At 43.2% G+C, this 19,255-nt stretch overlaps 1 protein-coding gene across 4 annotated transcripts; it reads left to right on the plus strand.

The window, feature by feature from the left end:
• Window positions 1–2,483: 2,483 nt before the first annotated feature.
• On the plus strand, window positions 2,484–18,046 carry hipk1b (homeodomain interacting protein kinase 1b). Of its 4 annotated transcripts, none has more exons than XM_076754624.1 (18): window positions 2,484–2,837; window positions 4,767–5,497; window positions 7,715–7,906; window positions 8,008–8,189; window positions 8,321–8,444; window positions 8,765–8,884; window positions 9,076–9,162; window positions 9,323–9,507; window positions 9,602–9,752; window positions 9,840–10,026; window positions 10,418–10,536; window positions 12,095–12,229; window positions 13,253–13,404; window positions 13,628–13,699; window positions 14,094–14,264; window positions 14,402–14,616; window positions 15,383–15,495; window positions 16,265–18,046. In XM_076754624.1, the coding sequence occupies exons 2-18, from the start codon at window positions 4,769–4,771 to the stop codon at window positions 16,727–16,729; spliced, it is 3,399 nt and encodes a 1,132-aa protein (XP_076610739.1). In that variant the 5' UTR covers window positions 2,484–2,837; window positions 4,767–4,768; the 3' UTR covers window positions 16,730–18,046. The 4 variants fall into 4 exon arrangements, with proteins under 4 accessions (XP_076610739.1, XP_076610728.1, XP_076610749.1 ...); XM_076754613.1 differs by having other exon boundaries at window positions 2,486–2,837; window positions 13,250–13,404; window positions 16,265–18,044; XM_076754634.1 differs by lacking the exon at window positions 12,095–12,229 and having other exon boundaries at window positions 2,486–2,837; window positions 13,250–13,404; window positions 16,265–18,044.
• Window positions 18,047–19,255: the final 1,209 nt, after the last annotated feature.

Raw genomic sequence — 19,255 nt, forward strand, 5'->3', positions numbered from 1 at the left:
AGGTTCAAAGATCCTGTTTATTCTCATCCAGTTATTTGGTTGTTTGAGAGCAATGTTTCCACCATTTCCACCCTACCGCTGACTGTACAGCAGTTAGACTGTGAGTGATGCTGGGTGCATTGTTGGTGTGGTTCTTGGTGGACAGTAGTTGAAGGCCCAAAGTAAAACCAAAACTTCCAAAACATCTGTTTTTAGCAAAGTGAGACAAACTGACAACTTCTAGCACAAATCAGATAACGGTGAATTTAATGCCACATTATATGCTCCATTAAGTGCCTCCATTTGTCTTTTAACAGTAAGAATCTCTTAGCTGAGTTTGTGTCTTTTCAATCCCAGTTTCTAGCGTGATTCTTTTTTTTTCTGTACAAACTTTTAATTTATTGTACATTTCATCATGTTCAACTGTAGGTAACTCTTCATTACGATGATTAAAGTGTGATAATTACACCAACAGATCATACTGGTTTCTCAATAACCTGCAAGTTCTCACCTAGAATTAGATGCATCAACTTTTTTTTGTTATCAATATAAGTAAGGGAGCTATTTGTATTTGAAAATGAGTTTGTGTTGACTTTGAGGTGTCTGTCAATAAGATCCACTTCTCCACATTTGGGCAAAAGGACGTGCTGCTCTTACTACAGTTCCAGATGAATTTTAAACCATGACAAATGGTCAACACGCCTCTGGATAACTTATTCACTTATGAATAATGAGGCCCGGGTCTGTTTGGGAGGGAAGACAGGGTCTGGGTCAGTTGGTGTTGACAGTAGGCAGATAAAATCAATAATTCCTTGGATTAATGTAATCTTTTCCTGCCTTGTTGTTACTGTTACACCCTCTCTCTTATTCTTTATTGCGCAGTTCAAATAAGATGTGTCTCACTCGGATGATTTATTATCACATTACAAATTTGGTCCTCGCCCATTTGAGACAGCCTCGGTTTCAGTCCTGCCTTTGCAAATGAAATGCATAATAAATTGTTGATATCTTCGTTTTGTAATAACATTTCCTCATTCTCGGGTTTTGTAGCTTCTCTCCCTCTTTGCCACTCCTTAATTATGTCATCTGAGCTTTGAACTTTAACAAATGTTTGTGCCATCATCTCTGCTGTAATTTGACTATTTACTGATGTTGAACATCCAATTTCCCTTTGGATTCCGTCCATTCTTCTAATCTTTTCCCACTCTTTGGGATTTCAGTTTCCCTACAATAGCTTACATCATTTATATTCAGTAAGATTCTGGAAATTATTGGTGATCTTTTCAACACTTTAAAGGCTTTATTTTGAGAATTTATTGCTTTTTCACACTGATTTGTCCAACATGGTGCAGTTTTTCCTGTTACGCCTACCACTCCCCCTTGGAATGGATTGTCTCGCTTGATGAAGATCAACTTTATGCATTTACTCATCACAAATTTCCTTGATTTTCCTCCCAGTCTACTCTGTTGAAAGATCATCCATCAAATCTTCGTGCATATTCTTCTAAACTAATCCGACATCAGTGAGAGTGTGGAGAGTGGTCATTTTGTTGTTCCTTTAACAACACATCAAGAACAATTTCCTGCTAAGACTTATGGCTCTCAGTTTTTCACGAACTTTTCCATTCTCATCAATACAGTCACCCCATCATGTACACAGTGCATTCAAATCTCTACAGCAAGTAAATTTCCCTCCTGAGTTTGCAGCAACTTCACCCCATTTTTCTAATGAAAGCCTGTTCTTCATTTTGATATGAACACCTTTTGTCCATACTTGATCATGAACTCAGGATGTGTCACTTTTCCCAAATCTTTTCACTGCATTTCTTGTTTCCTAGGTATTACACATTGTCATCCCCCACTGCCCACGACTCTAATGTTGCCTTTAGCCAAGTTTATTGAACGCATGTAAAAATAAAAATATAAATAAAAATCCAATGAAGAATCGGGGATTTTTCTGCTCTTATGACAATTATTTCCATTTTCTCTGTTTCATGTTTGGCTTGATCTGTACAATTAATAACATAAGCACTGAACAGAATCAGTTTATTCACCGTGCTATGGGCCTGTCTCTCAGTAGAAAGGTTTGTGCTCCATCCTGACTGCCAACAAATAAAACATCTGCGCAAGTTAGTGGAAACGATCCTCATGTGTGGTTTGACCACTTGCTTCACTTCAGTCATCAGCTAGTCATCAGGTTCGTCCCAGGAATTGTGGAACAAATTACTCCTACCGGAAAATTACTAGTATATTCTACTTACATCACGTCGATTTCTATTACCGTAAAAATGTTGTTTACCTTTTCCTTGATGTGTAAAACGACCTCGAATGTGACTTTGCCACATATGTCGACAATGAAGGGCTCTCATAGAAATTGCATATGACAATTAAGCTTTAAAAAAGGCCATAATTATTTCTTAATCTTGTTGAAAATTGTACTCATTGGTCGTATCGCTTCCCGATCCACCGTAATTACGGTAGTAACCGGAAATGCCGTCAGATTCGCAGCTGATATAAGGACGTGGTTGTTCCGGTGAAAAGTGGATTTTGCTGCCTCAAGACAGACGGTTTTAGAATAGAATTTATTATGTTTTAATCAATAAGTGTACATATTTTTAGGGCTAAATGATTTAACTCAATAATACAATGAGGCCCTTGTGTATTTCTTGTGAAAAGTCGGCACTGTAACGCCTTCTCCTGCTGCCTAGCTCTCCATCGACTGAAGAAACAATGCAGGCCTAGCTAGAATTTAGCGTTAGCTAGCGGAAGCTAATCGGATAACGCTGGTACAGCGGACTGCAGTGGGATTTAAACCTTGGAGGAAGCCGTTTTTCGACGCTGGAATAACATCCAATCCGGTATGTTATAGCTGTTTTTGTAGTTATGCTGCTTTTCATTAGGTGAATGTCATTTGCCGTAACTTTATTTTTTTGTGAGATAAGCAGCTGATCGTCTAACGCCATATTTTCACTAAGTTAACGCGTTAGCTTGTCGGCATTAGTGAGATAAGTAATGTTAGCTTGTTGATTCGAGCCTAGAAACCTTTCTGTCAACGAGGTTACAGATTTCGAAATGACCACCGAAAGAATGTCAAGCGTATAAGTAATGTTGTGTCAGTGACATGGACACATTTGAAAACGGTGGCGATCAGAGCTTGACTTCCACTATGGTCCATCGCAGCTGCCCAACAGTCACCCTGTCAGCGCCCGTCTCTTCAGTACACAGGACCTTGGCATGTGTTGTGTTGCTGCGCAGGCAGTGTCGAAATCTATGTTGGCTTTCTTTTCTCCTGACTGGAAACTGTCAGATGAGTTCCGTTTTCTTTGCATCGGGAATCAGACCCATCAGATACAGGGTCCACCTTTCATTTAGCTCGCAGCCTGTCGGTGTATGGAAACACTCTCCGAGCGGCCATGACGATGGCTTAATATATAGAGTTATGCATTTGTTCATGTTATTTTTGTTGTTGTTGTTATCTGTGGTTTGCATTTTTTACACACACACACACACACACACACACACACACACACACTCACACTCCTGTAATCAGAAGAATCAGAGCCTGGTTCTGCTTGAGGTTTCTGCCTGTTGAAAGGAAGTTTTTAGTCTGTAGATGAAGAGTATGTTCTGTACCAGCTCTATGTGGAAACTGTCCTGAGACAACATCTGTTGTGATTTGGTGCTATGTGGGAAAAAAAAAAACTGAATTAAATTGAAGAAAAGATTTCTCAGAAATAAAGTGAGAGAAAACCAAACAGTGTAATCCTGATCACATGACAGTTGGTTGGTGTGCTTCCATTTTAACTTTGTGCTTATGAATCCATAAAAGAAATTAAGGATGCCCTCCATATCCGCTGTCACTCAATCCTAAGAACGAATCCTTGAAGCTCTTCCAGTTCGTCATAGTATTTGGTGGTCTGGGTCCAGCCCTTCAGGGACTGGGGGAAAAACATTATATCATACAGTCTCTTTTAAAATATGAAAGTGTGCAAACTGCGCTCTCTTGACATTCACAGTTAACTGTCTGAGTAACTCTGCTTCTCAGATTTGATGGTTTGTGGAACATTTCCACCAAGTTTATTTTGGGGCAAGTTTTTTTGTAAGGGACACTTGACTAAAGCTGTTGCAGTCTAATACAACAACCCCACAATAAATCCTACTGTCATCAAGTTTGTTAAGGTGAACTGTTCATTGTTAGTTCATCTGCCCATTATTTTCCTGATCAGTTGTTTAGTGTTTGAAATGTCAAGGATTTGTGCCCATCATGGTTTCTCAGAGCCAAGGTGATGTCTTCAAATGGCTTGTTTTGTTTGACCACTAGTCCAAAACCCAGAGGTATTAATTTTACCATCAAATATGGAAAATTAGGAAATCCTCACATTTGAGAAGCTGGAAAAAAAAAAAAAAACAATGTTTGGTGTTTTTGCTAGGAAAATGAGTGATCATCAGTGTAGTTGCTGATTAATTGTCTGTCTGAGTGGAGTGAATGAATCCAGAAATAATCACTTCAGTCCAGTTTGTTTCATATTTAACTGAAACTGTTTTATGGAGATATTTAACTGGAATTATTCGAGTCTGTAGTTTGAGCCTCTGTTAAAAAGTGTTTAGGCTGTTTGTATATAAATGGTTGACGGTTGTATTAGATTGCATACTTGTTCCAAATAAAATGAGCATAATCTATGAAGCAATGCAATATATATTTTAGGTGTATTGGTAAATTAAGAAGTTACTTGAATGATTGAGGTTCTTTTTTAATCTCTGTCTCGTGCTCTTCTATCCCTTTTCAGCTATGAGCTCTCAGCTGCAGGTCTTCTCGCCTCCCTCCATCTCGTCCAGTGCCTTTTGCCGTGTGAAGAAGCTGAAGGTGGAGAGCAACGTTTGGGATGTGTCCACCACTGAAGCTTACAGCTCCATAGCAGGCCAGTCAGCATACACCTTTGCCCCAGCCATGGCTGTGCCACCCTTTGCACCATCCCTGGTCTTCCCCCCTGCAGCACCTGGCTCCAGAGGTCAAGTGGTGGTGCGGGCAGCTGACAGCACTGGTAGTCTTCCCCGCGGATCCAGCCGGCGTGTCACAGAGCAGGCAACGTCTTCGTCTTATGCTCACGCTGAGATGTCCTCTGAAACGAGGGGGCACAGGCACGGGCAGAAGAGAAAGATCGAGGAAGCCAATGAAGGCAGTGGGAGTGGATGTGGCAGTGTCCAAATATTGGAGGAGCTCTCAGCTCCTGCAGCGACTTACTCTACCCGTACAGGTGGAGGCGGAGGGGGCACAGGCCAGTCTATACCCCACTCAGCTCCAACCACGAAGAGCAGTAGCTCCAATGGTGAGGGGGACTATCAGCTAGTGCAGCATGAGATCCTCTGCTCAGTGTCCTGCAGCTATGAAGTGCTGGAGTTTCTGGGCAGAGGCACGTTTGGACAAGTGGCCAAATGCTGGAAGAGGGGCACCAATGAGATTGTGGCCATCAAGATCCTGAAAAACCATCCATCATATGCACGTCAAGGCCAAATTGAGGTAATCAAACATCGTATTGTTAATAAAACGTTGTATCCTACTTGGATAACAAACCTGCATTTATGGTGGGTCCTGGTTTCTGGTGGAGTAAATCTCATCAGCATCTGTGTGTGAAGAACTAGTGAGACGGGGTGCACTATTTTTAAATTATTATTATTTAATTTGAGTTGCTCATCTGCACAGATAACTAAGTGAGCCTTGTGCTGTTTGTTAGCTAGCCGGTGCAGCTAACCTGTATCTTATCGCAGAGAATTCATTCACCTCATCATCCACCGGCCCAACCCTCTCCTCGCCACTGGCATGGATGGATAACCCGGGGCAGGGGGGGAATTTCTGACAGCAAACATGGTGTTGTTTAGAGAGTGACACATAAAAGATAAGAAATGTCCTGAAGTTGTCACGGTGGATGATTGTCGGACTCGGCCTAGCTGCTCTTTAGCGCACAGGTCGCCCTGTGCCGCTATTTGCCAGAACCTCAAACGTCACATTTGATTAGGCAGATGACACGCTTCAATGGCATATTGCTGCCCTCTACTGTTTATTAATGTTCCCATTGACAATTGTTTATATTTTTGTATAGTCCTAGGCTGTTCCCATATTCCGTCAGTTTAGTCCAGTTATGCAGGTTGAGTAAAGTACACAGAGAAAGAACTGTTTCTCCAGCTGCTCTGAGGCCTTTGAACAGCCTCCTCCGTTGAAGAGCATAATTGCGCCGTAATGTGTAATGTAATTGTTTCTTTGTTATAATGGATATTATAAAATTGGTAAAGAAAAGTGTTTTTCAATAATTGCATCAAAGTCAAAGTATCAAAGTTTTCACCAGTACGCAGCCCTGTTGGTTTTGTTTGATAACTTTGGCTTTGCCGAGAGCTTCTTGTCTCTTAGCATTAATAATGCAGTGCTATCAAAAGTGTGTGTATTTAGTTTTAGACTTGGCCAATTCATTGAACAAAGGCGATGCTGAACATTTTGCACATCAGTCCAGTCTGATGTTTTGTCTGATATGTTGACCCTAAAAGAAATAATCAGATGGTGGTTTCCATTGTGCACTTTGATTGCATATGAAGCATAATTCATGACCACAAAATGGACATAACAGCCAATATAGGCCAAATATATCATGCTTGACTGATTCAAGATTTGTTTTTCCTGGAAAAACATTAGAATATGTTTCTGAGTTTTGTGCTCAGAGGGGTTAATAGCTGCTCTGAACAGCCACAGATGAAGGCAGAGTGGAAAGCCAGCCGTCACAGAGGGGGGCAGACACATTTTCAGACTGTCGCATCTGGAAGGCATTCATCATGCTGGACTCTGTTGTTCGTATCAGAAGTGACAGAAATGGTTGTGTCAAGAATGAAGCATACTAGCAGCTTAACATCGAAGCAAATTCACTATCATGCAGTTGGTGGTTTGTTTGCTCGTGTGTATCTGTATGCAGTTAATCATGCGTACCAGTGGACCCATCAGCCTAATACTTTTAGTGCACTCGTGGTTGCAGTGATTCACAGCTTTGGAAAAAAAACCCCACTTTGTCTGCTCTGTTTTATGCCATTGGCTGCTGACTCCTCACCCCTCTTAACTGGCTGGTAGGGGCCACAAGTGATCAACAAGCGCTTCAGCCTGGAATCTTGTTTCCCTTCGGGACAACATAGTAAAAGGCATTTACAGCAATCAGCTACAATAAAAACAAGTCTTACCTAGTCTGTTGCAGGCCACATTCTGGCCTTTTTCGTGGCTCAAAAACTGCCATCCATTGAAAAGCTTGGTTTCATCTTCAACCAGACCGTCTGCAGATTGATTCCATACCCAACATATTATGATCCAGTGTCATCAGACACAACAGAAGGTGAAGAAATCCCAGTTTTGATTTCTCTGCTGCCATCTTGACTGCTGACTGTGTCGCCTGTGTCATGGGCTCCTTTGGAATTAGAAATGGTCAGTTTGTCCGTTAAACTGGGATCATAGTATGGTCTCTACTTGGGTTCTGTCTTACCAGCAGATGCCTCACGTGCTACCAGGTTGTTGGTGGTGAGGGCTGTTTGGTCACCGCTGATGTGAAGTGACTCCCTGTCAGCAGCTGTGGTACCACTGACATGCGGCATTATCTGTCATTTTGGAGCAAACTGTCAAAATAAGACCTGCAACCACTGGAACTGATTTACGTAGTGTAGCATTAATGTGCATTTTACATGGAGTTTATTTGTTGCTCTTTCACAGGTGGGCATCCTGAACCGGCTGAGTGCAGAGAACGCAGATGAGTACAACTTTGTGCGTTCATATGAATGCTTCCAACACAAGGGTCACACCTGCCTGGTGTTTGAGATGCTGGAGCAGAACCTGTACGACTTCCTCAAGCACAGCAAGTTCAGCCCACTCCCCCTGCGGCACATCAGACCCATCCTACAGCAGGTTGGCGGATGCTTTAGCAGGCATTCATCAAACCTTGAACCAAAATGATAGTGTTGCTTTGAATTTGTTATGGCTAATAATTTGCGTGTTTCTATCTTTAGGTGGCTACAGCGCTGATGAAACTGAAAAGCCTGGGTCTGATTCATGCAGACCTGAAGCCTGAGAACATCATGCTGGTTGATCCACTAAGGCAGCCCTACAGGGTGAAGGTCATCGACTTTGGCTCAGCCAGTCATGTGTCCAAAGCTGTCTGCTCAACCTACCTACAGTCTCGCTACTACAGGTATGTGGCAAGAAATCCAGCTATGTTTTGTTCAGTCTAAATACAGCCTTCCCTGTAATCTTCTGAGGACAAATGTTCAGTGTACTTTGTAGCTCAGTTCTGTTCCCTCTGTACGTCTCTGTGCTGTCCAGGGCTCCAGAGATCATTTTGGGTCTGCCGTTCTGTGAGGCCATTGACATGTGGTCTTTAGGCTGCGTGATCGCTGAGCTGTTTCTGGGTTGGCCCCTGTACCCTGGAGCCTCGGAGTACGACCAGGTCAGTATAAACCTTAGCGTGTTGTGCCTTATCTCTGGGAATGGAAAAAATGTTCAAATGCTTGGGAAAGACTAAGCAGTGAGGTAGAACAGGGTCTGCAAGTTGTTAGCAGGTCATGGAAGTATGTATTGTAGATGCTCTGTAGGAATTCAAAGTGAGTGCTGCTGAGAGATAGCAAAGTGCTGCAGAAGCATAACTATAAGCTGTAAGAATATTGTACGTAACCAGTTAAATTTAGTCATATCCATGACATTTACCAATTTATCCAACTGTGATTTATTTATTTTTTAAACTTTCTGTATATATTTTCTTGTTTCCAGATCCGTTACATTTCTCAGACTCAAGGTCTGCCTGCAGAGTACTTACTGAGCGCCGGCACTAAGACCATTCGCTTCTTCAATCGAGGCCCAGACTCTAGCTACCCCCTCTGGAGGCTTAAGGTTAATATAACCCGAGACTAATCCTACTGAGTATCTGCTTATTAAGCAGGCCATAAAAGATTATTCTAAATGTGGTCTAATTCTAAAGAAGTCTTTATGCTCTTTCTTTGTGATGTGAATTGTATCACTTAATGCCTGTAAGAAATGTTTTTAGCACATAATGATGAACAAAAATGGTTTCCATTTTCCAGACCCCAGCAGAGCATGAAATGGAAATGGGCATCAAGTCCAAGGAGGCCAGGAAGTATATCTTCAACTGTCTGGATGACATGATGCAGGTAGATGGCAATTTCTCTCATAACGTCTAATTTCATGCTGAAGTTTTTGTGCTTCACACAGTGTTTTTACTCAAATGCTCAACATACAAGAAAGACATCTCTTTTCCTGCAGTATACGTCTTTTTTTCTTTTATTTATTTGGGTTTTGTGTGTATTCCAGGTCAACTTGTCTTCTCACTTGGAGGGGACGGACATGTTGGCTGAGAAAGCTGATAGAAGAGAGTTTATAGACCTCTTGAAACGGATGCTCCGTCTGGATGCCGACAAAAGGATCACACCTACGAAAACCCTGGGTCACCCGTTTGTCACAATGAGCCACCTCATGGACTATCCCCACAGCTCCCAGTAAGTGTGTGATGTGATGATGCGCATGTGTGTTGGTTTAGGTGAGCGTTGATTCACATGTAATCTCTGAAACGCTCCCTCCACCCCTCTCCAGTGTGAAGTCCTGCTTCCAGAACATGGAGATCTGCAAACGCCGGAGCTCCTATGATAGTGGCAAATCCCTGTACTCCACCAATGCAGTCCCCAGCGCTGCAGCGGGCAACCTCACCGTTACCTTCAGTAGCCAACTCAACCAGCATAACCAGGTATGACGCGTAGCTTCACCACAAGTTCTTACACATGTTTAGGGACACATAAGTCCTCCAGTGTTCATCAGTGGTGTTCTCTGAAAGGTGCCTTCTGCGGGGGGGGCGGTGCCTTTGCTGAACTACCAGCCAGCTCTGTACCAGCAGGCCACCATCAACATTCCCGGGCTGGCTCAACAGAGCGTCCCGATTCCAACGCGTCCTGCTGGGTTGTGTAGCCAGGCAGAACCCTTCCAGCAGACTCTCATCGTGTGCCCACCCTCCACTATTCAAGGTAAAGGACGAAGTTGCATCCAGGCTGGAAAAAAAAGGCAAAACAATACAAGGGGATTACGGCGGTGTGGAAGGCTTATCAAACACCAAGAAACCTCGCTGTGATCATCAGTGAGGGTGTCCTCAGTGTGTCCCCCACTTTGATGTCTAGCTGTGTCCACCTATGTGTTGATTATTGGCAATCACTTCAGAAGAAGGCATGCATGCACAGATAGAGATCACATGTGAATAAGATGCATAAGATCATCTGCTGTTTCTGGAGCCGGGCATTTTTAAAATGAATATCTGATCATGAGGGTTTAACTGCTGCGCTTGTAGCAATGCTCTTTGAGATGTTGTTCAGCAGGATCTCAGTGTTACTCAATGATATGTTGTGTGGGATTGTTTTCCAGGGCTACAGCCATCCAGTAAGAGTTCCAGTTTCCCTGTGAGGATGGAGAGCTCTGTACCCATAGTACCTCAGAACCAGTCTGCTCAGTCGCTGCAGATTCAGCCAAGTATGCTCACACAGGTAAGATTTGTTCGGTCTGTTTATTTATTGTCAAATTTCAGATATCTATCAAGGAGAAATCTTTTTCAGAATTGTCTTATAATATGAAATTTTCCTCGTGTTTTTTTTTTTTTTTTTTTTTGATGACCCCATCTCTGGCATGCTTTCTTTGACAAGAATTGACAGCGTGCACGTATGACCAAGAGAGAGGGTGTGTCCATAGATGGAGACAGATGGAGTGTAACTCGTACTTACTACATAATTCTGATATTTTTTAACTCTTGGCCCTAATTTTAAATATTTTGGTGTCTAAATGACTTATAGATAAAAAAGGTTTTGGAATTGGTCCAGTAGATTGCCTCAGCCAACATCTGCAAAATGGGCTGCAGTGTAACCCTTGGAGTCAAATGTGACCATAAAAGTATGAAAGTGCTTGTTTTTCAGTAACAAGAAGCACTTTTAGTGGACGTACTTTGATGGTTTCTTTTGCCCTCAAGGATTAAGTTGCAGCTATTGCAGAGGTGAAAACCTATTAGTCAATTATACCCCTAAATATATAACAGTAGGGACCAGATTTATTGATATGGAAAATACCCTTTAACAGTTAGTCTGTGTACTGGTGTGGTTCATTGTAGTGTATGGAGCTACCCCTCAGACTGGAGCCCCTGCTGACAGTCAGAAGCAGACTGACAGCAGTCTCATCTGATTGGGTATTCAGTGGGTTCAACATGCACACCGTAGTCAGCCAATTTATACCATTACACACCTGCGTATACTTATACAGCTATATTGGCTCAGAGACAAGTATTTACTTTTTGTGAATACTGATGCAATTTCATTTTCAGCAGTTCCACACAGATTTCCATGACTGCACACAAGCAAATGTTTTTGTCATTTGTCTTTAAGAAACCTAAACTCAAGGTTCCAGACCAAAAAAATCCAGCAGCATCCATGAGTGATGTCATGTCGTTAGCAGCCAGCTGAGAGCAGTGGTGCCCAGATTTGCTCATTCCTGGATACACGGAGTGCATCCAAAAAGTCTCCCTACTGGGGTCCCCCTTTCAGTCCCCCTCTGTGTTTGCTGCCAGCAGAGCAAGCCAGAGTTTAGTGGGGACCAGGTTGAGACATTTTCTTTAATAAGAAAGAGATTTTGCTTTTGGTGAAGATGCTGTTTTATTTAAATTCACTGACATTTTTGAAATAACAAAGTCCATGCTGTTTCTGTTGTTTTTGTGGTGCTCTTTGCGTCTCTCATTGGATTTGCTCCCAGGACTGATTTGGACTGCCGCTCAGGGCCAGGCCTCTTCTATTCCCAGTCTGCTCTCTGGGATGGAGGCCAGATGTTTAATATTGGAAACTCATCTGGCTCAACGAACTAGTTAATTGCTGTTTGCCAAAATTAGGAATAATTGCTGCACACTGCAGGAGTCAGGTGTCCAGATGGCCAGTGGTACCAGTGTGTGTCTCTCGTGCAGCTGGTTTTATCCGCTCTGTCCCTTTTGTCTGAATCAGATTCAGCCTTGAAGGACGTTACTTGTACCCTAACCCTGCCCTCCCCTATCCTCCCTCCCTCATCCAGGGTTCCTGCACACCCCTGATGGTGGCCACCCTGCACCCACCCTCAGCAGGCATAGCCCCCCAGTATTCTCTGCCCCTTGGGCTGGGCGCCGGGGTGGGTCGGCCCACCCTCCTGGAGCACACAGCCACAGTGCTGGTAAAGCAACGATGACATCCCTGAAGAAAGACATGCACATGCACTCTCCCTCTACCACTAACAATGCCACCTCTCTCCTGCCCCACTCTTCCTCTCCTTTTCATTTGTTTGCAACTTTCCCTCTCCCTCTGTGCCACACCTTCAATGGGGCTAGTCTTTATTTTGTGGATCATACTCCCTCATTTTGCCTTTTCACATGCAGACCAGTCATGGTCGTCAGAATCATGGTTGGTTGATGCTTATTTTTGTAGGGAAATCAAAGCATTTTTATTGATTTTTTTTTTTTTTTTTTTTTTTTTAAATTCAAATCAACAAAATTTGCAGTGTCTTTCCACTCAAAAGGACACCCCCCTCCCCACGCCATTCACACTCTTTCATTCCCTCCGCCACAGTTTTTCCCCATAGGTGTGCTGAAGGCATGGAGCGCATGTGTTGCTGCGTTGGTCTGCGCTTTGCTTGCAGCTTCTCTTGTCCTGTCCTTCGTTGGTTTCAGCAAAGGAGATTGCAGCTACAAAGCCCACTAAAATCCCTCCTCAACAGCCCGATTCTCTGACACACATCTTTTCGTTTCAGCCCCAGAACATGTGGCATGTCTTTTCCCAAGACAGCTTATCAACAGACTGTTTGGCATCAGTGAACTAAACTCATTTTCTTTCCTCAGTGTTTCTTCTTTAACAGGCACCATGGTTCTGTGTATACGTCTTTATATCTGATCTGAGTGTTTACAGTGCTTCTCTGTTCGTGCTTTGCATGATATCATCTTGTGCATTTGTTGCAGGGCAATGCTATAAAAAGGGAATGGCTTGGGAAAGGTTGCTCGCTTATCTGGCTTTGTGCTTTTGCCTGTAGAAGAGATTGGCCAGTTGGTTTTCCTTATTTCTCAGCATGGCTCAGTTTGTCTGGCCCATTCCAGCACTCAATAATTTGTATTGATTCACTGATGTCTGAACTTGATATTACATATACTGAAGTGTGAGTGTCTCTTTCTTTTCTTTCTTTTTCTTTTTTGTTTTTTCTCAGCAGGCCTGGCCCACGGGCACCCAACAGATCCTCATACCATCATCATGGCAGCAGGTCCCAGGTGTGGCCATCCACAGCTCTGCCCACCAGTCGAATGTTGCTGAATCACCACTGGAAACACTTGATGCTTCCACGCAGCAGGGACACAGCTGGAGGTGGGTCAGCAAACGACAGTTCAGTCCAAACAAAAAATGGTGTTAAAGTAATGCAGTAAAAATGAGCATCTCAGTCAATTTGCCGTTATGTTGACGTATTAGGAGCGAAATGAGGAATGTAAGGAATGTAGTGCTGATAGAAAGATGCAGCAGTGACAAGTAAAATAAAACATACTTAATATTAACATCCACGGCTAACTTATATGACCTTTGACCTTGATAGGAGCACAACCCAAGCCAGGACGCAGCAGGAGAGGAAGAAGGTGAAAGCCAGACGTGGAGAAAACAGAAACAGGTTGGTGGAGCCCCTGCAGTTTTTAGCTCTGATTATGATCTGATTTTTGAGCCTCCATCAGGGTTTTAGCTGTGGCGCCAAATGACAGATGGCTAAAAAGAACTGATATCACACCAAAAGCACAACCAGCAACTGTTTATCACTTACATTTTTCATCCGGTAGATTGTAGAGTAGTTTTTTCTAGAGGATAATTATTCTGGTTCCAAATTTCTATTTTTATTGCATTTTTTTTTTTTAGCTCTTCCTGTCCAGTAGATTTAAATGGAACTTTCCAAGCATCACAGGACTTCAGAACATTCCTCTCTAAAGTTTGGTTTTGGTCTGTTGTCACAGCTGAAATCACATTTGCTTTGGAGGGCAGCACTCGACATTTGCTTTTGTTTCTCTGTCTAGGGGTATATCCACTGCATCATTACTCAGCAGCGGCGGTGTGACCCCACCCAGCTCCAACGCCACATTGTCCCAGCCAATCATCATCTCCGACACACCCAGCCCAGCAGTCAGCATCATCACTATTCACAGTGACACCGACACAGAGGATGAACGCAAGTTCCATCCCGCCAGGTGAGGACATGACATAAGACGCAGCAGTGCTAGTCCGATGTTTTGTTTTGTCTGCTTGGGATGTTTGACATGACCGGAGCATTACATTTATCTCTGTCATTTTATTGCGCAATAACGCAGGTTCTCTGTTTACACAGTGTTGGTGTGAGCCAGCGCACTAACGTTATCAGCTGTGTGACGGTGCACGACTCGGACTCCTCCACAGCCAGCCCCCTGACTCCTCTGCCCCGCACACTGAACCCAGCTAGCACCGTGTCGTCACGCCAGGCCAAGTCTCTGGCAGTGGTGGCACCTTCAGTCAAAACCCAGGGCTGTGAGAGAGCAGCGGCCTCCCGTGCACGCTTAGAGACTGGTAAGAGTCACTCATCTGCAGTTGTCTGTGTCTTATCAGTAATGAATTCTATCTTGGGCGTGTTGTCGGGCATTCACCAGTGGTGCATTTCGGTAGTCATTAGGCCCTCCCAGTAGTCGACTGGTCTATCAGTCATGGGAAATGTGCATATGATATTTTTTCATACCTTAACTGATCAAATCTCATCAGAGAGGTGTCACATACAACCAGTAAAGGGTTAACTGAAGTAGGTGGGACCAGACTATGGGTAGCTGAAACAGCAGAGTCTGCTATTGGTTCTGAGAGGCTGTTGACAAATGAGCTCCAATCTGATTGGACTAAACCCCCAGCGAGCCCGTCTGAGCTGGAGTTACTGTTTGACTGCAGTAACAACATGACTGCTTTCTTGGATAAACCTGAAGTTCACTTTATTTAAAATGACGCAGCAAAGAAAATAATTCTGTTCAAACAGATCAACGTCCGCTCTGCTCAGGCACTTTCACGCTGATGATTTTTGTTGAGCAATGGGACGGACAGCCATGTTTCTTTCTCTTGCTGTGTTAGCGCCCCACACTGACTGCACCGTGTTAAAATTGCACATGACAACTAAGACTTATCAGCAGCTACCCACAACTGCATGTCTGCTGTAGACGCATTGCCACTGCTTGAGTCTGCCCATGAGTCTGCGACGATGCTCAGTGTTGAATAATGGTTTTGATGGTCAACTATTCTGTGAAATCCCTTCAAAGCAGTATCATTTAATAATTTAACCACCTTTAATTCACAGTGAACTACATGAAGCCTAAGAGGTCATCCAACCGACAGCCCTGCAGTTCAGGGGAGAGCATGGAGCGTCAAGGACTGGTGCCGAGCCAGTCACACCCCTTAAACCTCAGCCAGGTGAGGCTGCTTTTGTTGCTGTTGTTGGGATCTGGTCGGAGCAGGTTTGGTTATTTGCAGATATTAAGGATAGTTATTGATACAAATGAGTAAAAATGTGAGTGGAGGGGGAAAAAAAAACAAACGCAGAAACTGCTCGGGGTCCAGAGGGTTAATATGAGGTTCCATTAAACAGTTTTGACATTTTGACAAAGATGCCACAAACAAGAGACGGGAGGGAAAAATAAGTGCTTCATGGGAAAGGGTGTAAACGCTTCAGTACCTTAATCACAGTGACAAACACTGCTGCCAAGAGTAATCACAGAGAATTAAAGACTGGAGTTCCTGTCAATAGACAAACTGTCAGTCATATGATGTTTGCACCTGAAGGACACTGAAAGCAGGACTTCTTATCTACCCTCTTAAATTCTGCTATTAAAGACTTACTAAGTATCAAAGATTTTTACTGCGGGTCTAGTATTTCCATGTGAAGGAATGATGCCACCATAGCAAACTGAGTATTTGGCTCAACGTAAACATCATACAGCGTCACTGAAGAGCTGATGAGAGCAAACTGATGCAGAATGCGCACCATACTGTCTGACATGAAGAAGTGCTGTAAATGTCAAGGAATTAAAGCTGAAGTGCTTCTTTATCTGTCACAGCTGTAGGTTCCCAGAAGACAGAACTGACCTTTTTATCAGAAGAGAAATTGAGCAACATGCTGAACAAGTTATTTTCTTTTCTGCCTTCTTGTTGTTGCATGTATTCTGATGGTGTTTCTCCGCAGGTTCAGCCTGTGGTTTCTTCATCTCAGGAGCGTTCCCACAGTGACTCATCCTTGCGCCGCCAGCAGACGTTCCCTCCGGCCGTCTCAGCCTCTCACTACAGCTTCCCCGAGGTGTCCGCCCTGGCCTCGGCCTCGGCCCCCGGCCCCAGCCTGTACACCTACCCGGCCTCCACTGCCCTCTCCTCAGCTTCTCAGGCCATGGAGCAGCTGCTGGGCCGCGGCCACGGCAGCCACGGGCACTCCCCCTCCGCCTATGCAGCAACGTACACCTCATCCTCCTCCTCCTCCAGGAGGGACTCGGCCAGTCGGAAGGATTCTGTCAGTAGTCTGCTGCACGGCCTCCCCGCAGCCTACCAGCATCAGTTTGCCACTGGTTCTCCTTACGTCAGTGTGACGCCCCGGGCCGAGGCTTACAGTGCCTACCAGCTAAGCCCCAGGCGCCTCACACAGTACCCCTACCTATAGGGAGCCACACACACTTGGAACAAAGAAAAAGAAAGAATCTACATCTCCACACACAAAGGGACACTTAAACTGTATTTCTGTTAGAATAACTGTTGGTCTCTTACTTGTTTGCTGCTTTAGACCTCCAAGACGGCATGTCACCTCCAACTCATTCACATGCTCTTTTGGCCTGTTTTAAGTGTTTCCAAAATGTCCTTTGGTATCATTTGAAAACCGTATCACTTTATTTTCCCTTTTAAGAATCTTGTCTATAGCCCATATTTTATCCCCGTCGTATTCAGATGTACAATTAAGGCATTGTGGTAAATGTGTTTTACTCCTGTTTATCTTGAGGTTTTGTGTGGAGAGAGATTATCCTCCTGTCACAAACTGCGACGACACTTTAGGCGAGCTTGTAGACGCCTGACCCACAAGGCGAGTGAAGGGCTAGCTGACCGAGAGAGTTACGAGTCATTAGCTTTTCGTGAGCCTTGTCACAAAGTTTTCACACTAATCCGGTGAGGCCCTGTGTTTTTAGCTAACATAACCATGACTGTACCTTAACCATATCTGTTTATTCACGAATATGTCTTTTACTCTGTTTAAATTATGTTTTGTCGGCGTGAGGCAGGAAGACGAAGGTCCTTGAAGATGTCGAACGAGACGGCGGCGTGGTGAAAACTGTGATGGATATATGTTTAATTTAAGTGCACATGTGATAGTCTGTTAATGTAGTGACAGTGTTTAGGCAAGGTTAATCATGTCCTTATGCAATAGACTTTTTTTTTTTTTTTTTTAACTGCATCAACTTGAGTGCTGAATGTATTTATGGAATACAGAGGAGTGGGATCACCATCCTGAGGAATGAGCTTTTGTTTGGAATTAAAAAAAAAAAAAAATAGAAATTAACCTTCCTCCCGACTTTCTCTCCTTTTAAATATTAAAAAAGAAATGTTCCACATGGACCCAAAAAATATTCTATAGCAGTGAATCCTGACTTTGTAGGACTTGCTCATTGTGAAAGCAGATTTATGGCCAGTTTTTACTGTTTATATTTGGGGGGGGGGGGAGGGTGAATTGGAGACTTCCAGCTGTTTCCTGCCACCGAGTTAAAGGAGGTGAATCTCGGGACGGTTTCTGTGGGTCATGAAAGCTTTTCAGTAAATCCTTCCCTGTTGTGTTTGCATCAGTTTTGTGTTGTAATGTCTGAATATTTAACTGTATTTCATCTTAACATAGTATAGTTAAGAGGCTATTTGGTAGAACTAATTCAGGGAACAAGGTTTCAGCTCAAATAATCCACTGTCACTGTTTTCAATAAAATAACCACAAATTCAGAACGCTTCTCATTTTTCCTCCGCACCGTCTCCAAGCTTTCACCATGAATTCATGTTTTCATTTCCCTCTTTAGTCTGAACTGAAACTGTCAATAAAAGATTGATAGCAGTGCTTTACAACCTTTGCTTTATCTAACGTCCAACTCGCGTGTCTCTGTTTGTACAGTGACCGGCATCACTGCTGATAAACTTGGGACAAGAGGCTGTTCAGGCTTTTTCCAGGATACATAAACCGAGCAAGCTTTGGCGTTGCGTGCACAAGCAATACTCGGTAATGATGATTCATATCTCATAAGTGTTTCATAACAGCGCAGTGTCAGTGCTACTGAACTATATATCCATCAATGCTGGTTACTACAGAAAACTGCTTCCTGTGTATCTTATTAAGGGAAAGCAGGTGATTAGCTGTTATTGGATACACTATAACTAATCTACCTGCTGGAGATAAATTCAAACGTACATAGAAAAGTAGAAGCTTCAAACCACATTTAAATTCATTAAAGTTAAGAACAATCTACAACTGACACTGTCTCCAATGATTTAGAGTGTTTCTGCTTTCTTAGATTTTTTTTAATACAGTCGCAGCATACAGTGTAATACTATAATACTGTGTTCAATAATAATAATAAATAGTAATAAATGATAAATATTAACTATAAATTCCTCCTTGGACCACAGGGTGCAGCTGAACGCAGCACATGAAAGGAGGCATGCAGGGAGTGTGTAATTGCAGCATTAAAAAGTAAAGTCAACAGACTGAACTCTGACATCCTGACCGGCATCCATCACGTAGCATTTGTTTAAAGCAGTGATTGTACTCAGTACAGAGCGTAGATGTTAATGACTTCAGTGGAATAACCCTGTTTATGTAGTACAGATACAATACAACCTGTGGGCGGGAGAAATGGTTTCATCTGAGAGTAAAACTTCCCTGTAATTTTCTCTCTTTTAATGTGGAAGAATCTTTCAGGTATTGGGGGGGGGGGGGGGGGGGGGGGATGTATTTGTGAGAAAGCTTCAGTGCTGGGAACATTATTCACTGTGAACCTTAAACGTTTGGTAAATGTGAGATGTGAGAAATAATTCATATGTGCTAAATGAGAAAAAGAAAAAATAGATATAAATGAATACTGAAATACTTCTGGACAACTATTTAATGTTTATGTTATTTTTATCTGTTGGTGAATTTTGTTTGTGCATTTGTTGTTGG

This window comes from Chaetodon auriga, chromosome 2 (assembly GCF_051107435.1).
Source record: "Chaetodon auriga isolate fChaAug3 chromosome 2, fChaAug3.hap1, whole genome shotgun sequence".
Taxonomy (NCBI): domain Eukaryota; kingdom Metazoa; phylum Chordata; class Actinopteri; order Chaetodontiformes; family Chaetodontidae; genus Chaetodon; species Chaetodon auriga.

Excerpts from the sequence above, each read along its gene's own strand:
- hipk1b (XM_076754613.1), top strand. The coding sequence starts at position 4,769 with ATGAGCTCTCAGCTGCAGGTCTTCTCGCCTCCCTCCATCTCGTCCAGT. Across the intron at positions 9,508-9,601 it reads GACTATCCCCACAGCTCCCA|TGTGAAGTCCTGCTTCCAGA; the intron begins GTAAGTGTGTGA and ends ACCCCTCTCCAG. Across the intron at positions 13,405-13,627 it reads CAGCAGGGACACAGCTGGAG|GAGCACAACCCAAGCCAGGA; the intron begins GTGGGTCAGCAA and ends TGACCTTGATAG.